A 10,954-nucleotide genomic window follows, 5' to 3' on the forward strand; every position below is an offset into this window, starting at 1 on the left:
TTGGCAAAGTTAGAAGAATTGCAAATTTTTGAGAGAAATCTCAAGGTTTTTTTTTCAATAATCAAAGTCTGAGTAATACAGACAGAGGAATGGTCCTTATATAGGCCTTCCTGGGAAAAAAAAAAAAAAAAAAAAAACCTCTAGAGAATGAACCCTAGAGAAACCCTTGCAAACCCTACGCAGGAGATCTCTAGCTTCAATTTTCTAGATTGATTCTTCATCATGGCACATACTTCTTCAAGCAAGACTAAAAGCAAACGATCTAGTAGAGTTACCATGGTGAAATCAGGGCAGAAGAATAACAAAGGAGCACGTCCATTGCCGAAGAAAACATGGCCATTAGAAGAAGAGGTCATTCATACTAAACCCATGCAGGAAGTAACAGGGGTACCAGGACTGTCTTTTGATGAGGTTGCTGATGACAATCTGGTTGAAAGCTCGCTTTGGATCACAAAACGAGGTAAGAAAACTATAGTACAAGATGAAGAGGATGATAAACTAGAAAATCTCATACAATTCACGAAGGAAGATATTAAGGATGAGATTGAATACTGGAACAATGCAGTTTATTGCTTTGTTTTAGGAGCAAACCCTCCATGGGAGGTGTTGAATGGCTTTATCCTTCGTATTTGGTAGAAGCATAATGTTGATAAGATATCTTTTATGCCAAATGGAAAATTTCTCGTTTGTTTTAAAGAAAGCAAAGATAGGGATGTTGTCCTCCAAGCAGGGCATTTCATGTTTGACAATAAGCCGCTTATTGTCAGGGCATGGACTGAGGAGACTGAATTTATAAAGGAGGATGTTAAAAACGTCCCTACATGGGTGAGAATTAAAGCTTTGCCTCTCAAGTTTTGGGGCAAGTGCTTGCCTACTATATCAGGTCTGTTAGGCAAGTTTCAACGAGCAGACCAAGCCATAGTTGATAAGACCAGATTGGGATTTGCACGAGTGATGATTGAGGTTGCAGTTGGTCAGAAATTCCCAACCAAAGTGAAATTCTTAGATGAGAATGGGAAAATTGTGGCGTTGGATGTTGAATATGAATGGAAGCCTACAGTATGCTCTAAATGCAAAGGGATAGGGCACGAGCATACTAATTGCAGGTCTGGTGCACAGACAGGGAATAAAAAGGTTACAGTTCAAAAAGTTTGGAAACCTGTTGCAAAACCAGCTGCCCAGTTGGTAAATACTCAGGTCTCAGTTCCTAATGAGGAGAGGACTCATATTTCTTCACCTGTGAAACCAGTGACTAGTGCTGAGAGCTCCCCTGACAGATCATACAAGGAAGTTGCCTCAGGTTGTGGGACTCCAAAAGTAGGCATAGGTCAAAAGGGTAACCCAACATCTCCTAATTTAAATGAATAATATTGGTTTTTGGAATGTTAGAGGGTTAAATAGTGTAAATAAATAGAATAATGTTAAATGGTTTAATCATAATAAGGATATAGGTCTGTTTGGACTTATTAAAACCAAGGTAAATGGTGCAAATGTGAGTAATATTTTAAGTAGTATGTTGGATGGATGGTGTGTAACGACCAATTCTAGTTGTCATAAAGGAGGCAGGGTGTGGATATTATGGAGGTCTAGTCTTTTTTATGTTCATATACTGCAGTATGATGCACAGTTCATACACACCAGGGTCATTGCAAGAGGTTCCGAGCAGCAGTTCTACCTAACAATGGTATATGCCTTTAATGAAGGGATTAATAGAAGGGAGCTTTGGAGTCACTTAGAGAGGTTTGATGGACAGTGTTAAGGACCCTGGGCACTTGCAGGGGACTTCAACACTGTCATTAAGCCTGATGAAAGACTTGGTGGAAATACAAAACAATCAGATATGGATGAGTTCATTGACTGTTTGGCAACATGTGGTATGACTGACATTCCTGCCACTGGAGCTTTCTATACCTGGACAAATAAGCAAGACCCTGAATCAAGGATCTATAGTAGATTGGATAGGTTTCTTGTCAATCAGGAATGGCAATCAAGTTTTCCTGATATGATGGCTCAATTCCATCCTGCTGGCTTATTTGATCATAGTCCATGCACTGTGAGTAATGCTAAATTAGTAATGACTAGAAGAGTCAGTTTCACGTATTTTAACATGTGGGGGAAGGCTCCTGATTTTCTAACCAGAGTGAAAGAGGAATGGGATAATAATTACCCTGGACACAAGATGTTTAATGTGGTCAAGAAGCTTAAGGCCTAAAACCTAGGCTCACAGATCTGAATAAAGAATGTTTTGCTGATATTGAAAATGCCACAAAAATTGCTGAAAGTGAGTTAGCTGCTGTCCAAGTGCAAATTGATTCTGACCCTCAGAATGCTAATCTCATCCAGAAGGAATTGGATATCACTGCTAAATTAAAACATTTCCAGCCAGCAAGGATCAGTTTCCTTAAACAAAAGGCAAAGACTCAATGGCTTGAGGATGGGGATAGTAACACTGCATATTTTCATGGTGTAATCAGGGGGAGATGTAATTTGAACAAAGTTATCCAAATTAAGAACTAGAGGGGGGTTATGTGTTCAGATAGCAAGAGTATCCAGGATGCATTCCTGGACTATTATGAATCCCTCTTGGGCAGTAGGAAGTCCACTGAAAAGGTGAGAACTGAGGTTCTCAATCAAGGGAGATATTGTACTGATGAGCATATACAGATGCTTAATAAGCCTATCACCAATGAGGAGATTAAATCAATCTTTTTTAACACTCCTAATGATAAAGCTCCAGGTCCTGATGGCTATACTAGTGCATTTTTTAAAGACAGTTGGGATATAATTGGTGAAGATATATGTGCTGCTATTAAGGATTTTTTTTACCTAAGGTAAGCTGTTGTCTCAGATGAATGCTACAAACATTACTCTTGTTCCTAAATGTGAGAGACCTACCTCAGTCAAACATTTTAGGCCTATAGCTTGTTGCAATATGATATACAAGGTTATTTCAAAGCTCTTGTGCAATAGATTGTCCTTGGTCCTTCTTGACATTGTAAGTGAGAACCAGGGAGCTTTCATTAAAAGGAGATCCATTATTGAAAATGTTTTGATTTGTCAAGATATTGTGCAGCTGTATATGAGGAAGGTTGTGTCCCCTAGATGCCTATTTAAAATTGACCTACAAAAAGCCTATGATACAGTGGAGTGGGAGTTTCTTGAGCAGCTACTTCATGGTCTTGGTTTTTCTGAAACTTTCTCACATAGAGTTATGACTTGTGTGACCTCAACAAGATTCTCCTTATGCCTGAATGGTAGCCAATTTGGGTACTTTAAAGGACAGAGATGGCTTAGGCAAGGGGATCCCATTTCCCCCCTCTTGTTCACTCTTTGTATGGATTACCTAACTAGGATGATTTCCTATGCCACTGACCACTGGCCTTTCCAGTACCACCCTTTATATAAGGGGGTTAAACTCAATCATTTAATGTTTGCAGATGACTTGCTAATGTTCTGTAAAGGCAATGCACAGTCCATTATGCTTTTTATAAAGGCCTTCTCCTCCTTCTCTATAGCATCAGGACTTACTATGAACAATGCTAAATCTGAAGTGTACTATAATGGCGTCTCCTTATAGCTGAGGAATGACATTCATCAGGCAACAGGGTTTGTGGAAGGTTCTCTACCTTTCAGGTACTTGGGTGTCCCTATACAAGCTGGCAGGTTAACTAAGCTAGAGTGCAATGCCTGGTGGAGAGAATGGTGAATAGGATAAGAAGTATTGGGGCCAAAAAGCTTTCATATGCAGGCAGATTAGTCCTAATAAACTCTGTGCTTAACACTCTATACTCCTACTGGGCAGGAATGTTCATTATCCCCAAAGGGGTAATCAGAAGAATTGAAGGCATTTGTAGGAACTATTTGTGGGATGGTAGTTCAAATTACCATAGAGTTCCCTTAGTTTCTTGGGACAAGGTTACATTACCTAAGGATGAAGGTGGTTTGGCATAAAGAAAGCAGAACTATGCAACATAGCAGCTGTGGCTAAACTGGTTGATTGGGTTTATAACAAAGCTAATAAGCTCTGGATCAAATGGATAAGCCAGGTGTATCTTAAGCAGCAGGACTGGCACACCTACACTCCTGCAGCTGGTGTTGCCTGGTCTTGGAAAAGTATTTGCAAGGCAAGGAAATAATGAAGGCTGGCTATCAGAATGATCAATGGTCCGCTAACCTGAAGGGGTACTCTATCAGAGAGAGGTAATGGCTTAGAAACAAACAGCCTAAAAAAGAATGGGTTCAACTGGTCTGGAATAATTGGAATTTACCAAAGCATGCTTTGATTTCGTGGCTGGTGATGAACCAAGGTCTTAATGTTAAAGCCAAATTTTTTCAGTTTGGCTGCTGTCTTGACAACAGATGTTGTATCTGTGATCAGGAACCTGAAACACAGGAGCATCTCTTTTTTGATTGTTTATATAGCAGACAGGTGTTGAGCTTAATTGAACAATGGTGTGGTTTTAAAATTGCAGTGGATTATTATGCTAGCAGTGGTAGGAGTGCAGGGGCAAGACTGAAGATGCATGCTCATTATCTCATTTGGTCTTCCGGCTTCTACCATATATGGAGTCAGAGGAACAATTCGAGGGTGAACTTGATCCTTACTAGGCCTGAGACTCTGGTTATGCAGATCAGGGAGGATGCCATGAGAAGGATCAAGTTAAACTTTGGAAGGCCTGCAGTGAATGAAGAAAGGACTTGGCTTCAGAAATGGGGCATTGTAGTCTAGAATCTGGTGGTAGCTTGATCTAAGTGATGGCTGTTATGGAGTTGTTTTATTTTGCATTTGCTGTCAAGACTCTCATGTAATTGTATTTGTTTGATATCAATATATATATATATATATATATATATATATATATATATATATATATATATATATATACTCACATTTCACCAAAAAAAAATATATAGGCCTTCCTGTGAAGTTTTAGTGCAAATAAACCCTTGATATATCTATCTAAGGGCCAGGATTAAACGTAGGAAGCAAACAAGAGTGGTGGAATTATCTTACAACGGATAAAAAAGAAATTAAAGCAAACTGAACAAGAATGAAAGAGCTGCATGTTAATAGTGACATGTTGTGTTTGGCTGTTGTATTTCTTTTACTGGTTGTTGAAGGTCAAATGGCCTTGGTTCAGGCATCTTCTGTGGCTCAAGGCTCTATCTAATAAATGCTGAAATAGGCCAAAAGCTTCTTTGTTGAGATTTTTTCCCTTGTTTGGCCAAAAATGGCAACTTTGCTTTATCTGAATTACCCTCCTGCATCTAGCTTTTAAGTCTAATTTTTTGTGCAATGCTTTGGCAAATTGGCCTCGCTCTTTAGGGTTGATTAAATCTTAGTTGAATAGAGGCTCAGCTGGCTATGGTGGTAGCTGGTGGTTAGCCTGAATTGTGTACCTGTGAGCTGATGAACTTGTAGTGAGAATAGATCTTGCCTGATCATTGTTGTTGGCCTAATTCTGGTTTGTTGTGGCCTGGTCTGTGCCTGGTGATCCTAAGCCATGTCCTGCCAAGGTGAGGCTATGGCTAGGTTATCCTTGGCCTCGCCTTGAATGATCAGGGACCTGGTGATCAGCTCCTGCTGCAACGCCCAATATCCACCCCTTTTATCATCTTTATAAGCAAGGACTCCTTGATTCCAAGAGTTCTTTGGCGGATTGGGCGGAATGAAAGTGTTCTTTACTCAAGCTTTTAGAGATAAAGATAGGAATGCTCAGGAAACTAGGGAGATTGAGGAGGTTGTTGATAATGAGGATGAGGAAGGTAGTGGGTCTAGCCATGATGATGATGAAGAGCAAAGTTCAAGTGGAAGTGAAGAAGAACAGGATGATGATGATGATGATGATGATAATGCCTCCGGGTCCATAGAGGGAGATGATGATGAGATGAGTGAAAGTTGATGGTTGATGAAGCATGAAGGAGGATGACACAAGGGCGGGTTGATGACATATGATTGCATTTCAACCTATTCCATTATGAGTCTCCTACCCCTCCTTTTTCTTTATTTTTATCTTGTTTACATAAATTCCTTGACTTGTATAGCTTATATAACATTTAGTTTTGAGCATTTAGAGAGTCATTTTGGACTCTTTGATGGATGAGAGTTTTGAGTCCTAGCACCACCAAAGGACTCACAACTCGGTAACATTGAGGTGACTATCTTTTTGCTCCCACCGTAAAGAATCCAAAATGAAAACTTACCTTTCATGCATTACATTTGCATGCTTGTTAATAAACTTTCCCAATTTTTGAACTAGAGATAGTGTTTGGTTCGGTTTGGGGAAGTTCATTCATAAGCAACCCGAGTTAATTTAAATTAGCTCTCCGAACAATAGAAACCATGCATCATTTAGTTTAGTTTAGTTTTCATCACTTGTATATACTTATCACATGTAAATATGTCACATGTAGTATGCATATAATATAGAATCATGCATCATTTCATATCATTCTTTTGCATAATTCCCTACTGTTTTGTCCATTGGGAACAATTCCCATTCTCAGTGTGGGAATGGGAAATTCTAACATTCTAATCCTTATTTCAAAAAACAAAATCGATAATAATTTAAATTTTTTTTAAATATCCAAAACATGTTCTTTCCTTTGTAGTGTAGAATTGTATATATTGTATATATTTGTTTGTTTATTTGTCCCTCTTAAAACATTGGGCTGACTACGCCACATTCGAGGCATGAAGGAAATAGAAGACCGCATGGTATGATCTTTCCAAATATCCTTCCTCCTTCTATATTTTAATGACAATGTGGCTATATTTTGATTGATGCAGTACAAACCTTTGTGTTATTAAAAGTTTGAATCTAGTTTATTTGGCATCTTAGTTGATAGAAGCATATGTATTAGAAGTGTATTATATTAGTTGCATAATGGCATGTAGTTGCATTGTCAGAAAGTTTTTGTGAAAATGCCTATTTGGGAAGCTTGACAAAGTGTATATAAGGCCCTTGTAAATAATTTTTCTCCTTGAGACTTTGTTTGCTAGAATACTTTCAAGACACCCTAGGATGTGTCATACTAGTATCCTTTGACCCATGGACTAAAGCCCACTCAAGAGTGCCTTGTAGTGTGATAACTCCTTGGCTACCATTTATTCCAAGGTGACCCTTGATATCATGCAACCGTCCTTACACTTCTATCGTCAATATTTTGTCAACAAAAAGGGAATGGGCACACAAAAATGTCAAATTGAGTTCTAGTTATCAATGTCAAAAGAGTTTGCAAAATTGCATCAAATGAAATGAGGAGCAAAAATAGACTCATATGCTTTAATAGAAGTACCCTTGATACAAATGGGGTTACTTTGAAAAGTGTTCATAGAAATGCAAAAAGTTGAAAATGCCAAACATCAAAAGAAATGACATAATGTTCTTAATCGTCAAATGCTACAAAAATGGTGGGAAAAAAACCTAAAAGCAAGCTGCTATCAATGAAACTCTTGAATCTTTAAACCCTTTTATCCTTTTATGATTTTACTTTGTTGCATGGTGGAGAGGGGACGACCATTCTTCTTGTCTAGGCGAGAGGGGGAATTCCGCGATGCTACAGTGTTTTCTAACACCATATGGACTTGGCTCTTGACAAAAGCATTTAGCAATTATGGACAAAGGTAACCTAGTTTAACACAACTTGGAGTTGACTTTTTTGTATCCTATTGGACTTAGTAACTAGGAGAACTAATATCTATGGTGGAGTATGTGCCCTCGAATTGCTTCGTTTGTAGTTGAATTCCGCCACTTAGATGAGGAAAGTGGCTATTCTTTTTTTGTAGATTCATCCTTTACTTGTTCTTGTGTGCTTAAATGTTAGGATGCATCACCATTTTGGCAAGCCCCACCTTGCCTTGCAAGAAGGCATCTTACCTCACAGATGTCTTGTTGTGAGTTGAAGGGGCGGTGTGAGACCCGTTAATTGTCTCGCATCGGCTAGTTGTATTAATAAGGTCATAGTTTTAGTCACCTTTTTGCTCGGGACGATAAAAGGTTCGGTTTGGGGATATTTGATGTGACTCATATTTACACACATTTTGTCCATGCATTAGGGTCGTTTCTTATCTTTAGCTTCCCACTTTGCATATTGATGTGACCATTATTTGAGCATATTTTGTCCCCGAATTAGCCTTGTTCCCATGCTTTTTAGTGCATATTTAGGTCATTTATTGTCTTTAGTCCTTTGTTTTGCATATTCTTTGAGGTTTTGATCCCTTGGTAGGAAAGGAGTACAAACCTTGCATTTTCATGGCAAAATGGAGCTAAATTGATTGAATTCAATGACCAAGCATCAAAGAGAAGACAAGACTAAAAGGCCTTTGTACATATTATAGTAGTTGGGCAATGATGAGAAAAGATCATTGCATCCCCGACGAAATCCTCAAGGATTGTATGAAGAAAAAGGAAGAAAAGAAGAAAGGAAGAAGCTGACTAAAAATCTGAGCAGATTGCCCTCTGGACGCCCGTCCAAGACAAGGAATCCGAGCGTCTTCCTCAGAGGGACGCTCGTCCAAAACCGCCACAATCCGCCTGACCAGCCCAAGAATCCGCTCGTCCAAAAGAACCATAATCCGCTCGTCCCGTGCCCTGGATGCTCGGATTGTGTGTTAGCTATTCCGTCTCCTACTTGTTCTATGAAGGATGCACATACCTCGAGAAAGACTAGCAAAAAGGAGACTCGCATATTTTTCTGAGAGGAGCGATTCCTCAAGGACTTAATCGTCATTTAAGCCCTTAGTAAACCCTAATTTGTGTACTTAATCCCCACTATAAATACCCCATTAGTTTAATTAGATTATCATGTTCTTCTTATCAATATTTAGTGTACTTTATATCAATCCAATCTGTCTTTAATCTTGTAATCAAATTTTAATCAAGTCTTAATACAAATCTCATTTCCTTAATCTCTCTTTTGTTCATCTTTCATTTTAGGTAATTGAAGATTATTTGGGTTATTATTGAGAGATTGACAACCTTCCAATCAATCATCAAGTACTTCTATTATTCTTTGCTTTATTATTGGAATCATTAGTAGGTATAATTCTCTTAATCCTTTTTTAATTATTGTTAATCATCTTCATTTATTCATCATGTTTTACTTTGTTGGTATGATTGACAACCTTGCTAGCATGATCAACATGATAATGAGTGAGTAGTTTCCTTGGCTAGAGTTAATGGGTAATTAGGGGAAACCAACATGGGGGATGATTCATGTTTAATTTAATATGTTTTCATAGTTTATTTGCTTGCTTGTTGTGATCTCAACTTATGCACATGTTATTTTTGATGAAATGCGAGCCTATGAATCCTTGCATTTTTTACCCATCACCTATCTTTTCAATGAGACTTGTAAGACATAAACCAACTCGAGTCTCATTAGACCATGCATATAGTTGAGTAGGGAAGATTAAGTCGACTTGTAGGTGTTGTACAATCTAATCAATTCGGCTCCGGGACCTAAACTTTCCTAGGATTGTAAGATATAAACCAACTCGATCCAACACAACAATAATTGCTTGCTTATAATTTGAGAATATGTTTGTATGATCAATTCCCATGAATCCCCTATAACCCCATGACACCCTAGTGCCTTTTATCAATTGTTTATATCCCTTTTTAATCATCTTGCTTGTTTACTTTCATTGTTATTTAGTTTATCGATCTTCTATTCCAACCCCAAATTGTGACACCCCTAGACACCACTACTTGCAATTGAAAATCTCACTTCAATACCCGTCCCTTGGGATGCGACCTTTACTTGCCTCTTTACTAATATTAGATTTTTTTGTGGAGTTATAAATATTGTTTTGGTCTAAGTGCTCCTAACGACAAGTACCGAAAACTAAACCTCTCAAGAGGGCTCGACCAAAAAATGGCGCCGTTGCCGGGGACGGTGTTAACTTGATTTAGATTTTTTAGACTGTTATTAGTTGTGTCTTTCTTTGCCTTGGGGAGTAAAACTCCTCAAGGTTTGTTCTAATTATTTTCGAGTTGTTTGATATTTTGCATGTCTAGAAGATCACAAGGTAACTTGTTACCCTTTGATCACGAAATTGAAAGAACTTTGACAAACAATAGAAGACTTGCTAGTGGAACTTTGAGAGGAATTGATGAGGTTGTAGATATTCAACCAAACACTATTGAGTTCGTCAACCCTTTTGCAAGAGAAGGTGAGGAGAACCCAACACAAAATCCAACACAAAATCAACCCACAATGCCTAAATTTTCATCACATTCCGTACCAACCGAGGAGAACCTACCCAATGGTACTCCCACACCACAACACTTAACTAGAAATTTCATTGCCAAATCCGCATTTATCTAATTAGTCGAAAGAAGCCAATTTGGGGGGATGCCTAGTGAAGACCCTCACTCTCACATGGAGACTTTTTGTGACTATTGTGATGCGATTTCTCAAACCGGTGTAACTCAAGACCAAATTCGATGGGTCTTATTTCCTTTTTCTCTAATTGGCACTGCAAAACAATGGTTAAAAGACCTTGATAAGGCTACTCTCGGAATTGACTCTTGGAAGAAATTGGCTCTAGCTTTCTACAAAAAGTTCTACCCACCGGAAAAGACTAACATGCTAAGAACTCAAATTACGGGCTTTAAGCAAAGAGATGAAGAATCTTTGTAGGAAGCTTGGGAGCGATTCAAGGAACTTTGTCACTCATGTCCTCATCATGGACTTAGCGAGTGGTTCATGGTACAACAATTTTGGAATGGTCTTTATGAAGACTCAAGAAACATTCTCAACATGGGATCAAATAGTATGTTCACCGAAGTGGACGATAATCAAACTTGGAACAAGATTGAGAAAATGGCGGTCCATAATTCACAATATAGTAGACCTTGCAAGGCTACTAGAGGAGGAAAGCATGAAGTGGACTCTATTAGTCAATTGGGTGCTCAACTTAGTGCTCACATTGATACCATCAATTTGA

General features: G+C 38.5%; 1 protein-coding gene and 1 non-coding gene across 2 annotated transcripts; one reads left to right on the forward strand and one right to left on the reverse strand.

Moving 5' to 3' along the window:
• Positions 1-276: 276 nt before the first annotated feature.
• Positions 277-3,577, forward strand: LOC141607750 (uncharacterized). The gene is made up of 7 exons (XM_074427100.1): positions 277-625; positions 698-1,336; positions 1,628-1,684; positions 1,779-2,097; positions 2,220-2,482; positions 2,537-2,831; positions 2,971-3,577. The coding sequence occupies exons 1-7, from the start codon at positions 277-279 to the stop codon at positions 3,575-3,577; spliced, it is 2,529 nt and encodes an 842-aa protein (XP_074283201.1).
• A 7,016-nt stretch (positions 3,578-10,593) lies between these two features.
• Positions 10,594-10,700, reverse strand: LOC141610045 (small nucleolar RNA R71). Its single transcript, XR_012527939.1, has one exon. It is a non-coding gene; the product is annotated as a small nucleolar RNA R71 (small nucleolar RNA).
• Between the last annotated feature and the right edge of the window lie 254 nt (positions 10,701-10,954).

This window comes from Silene latifolia, chromosome 10 (assembly GCF_048544455.1).
Source record: "Silene latifolia isolate original U9 population chromosome 10, ASM4854445v1, whole genome shotgun sequence".
Classification (NCBI taxonomy): domain Eukaryota; kingdom Viridiplantae; phylum Streptophyta; class Magnoliopsida; order Caryophyllales; family Caryophyllaceae; genus Silene; species Silene latifolia.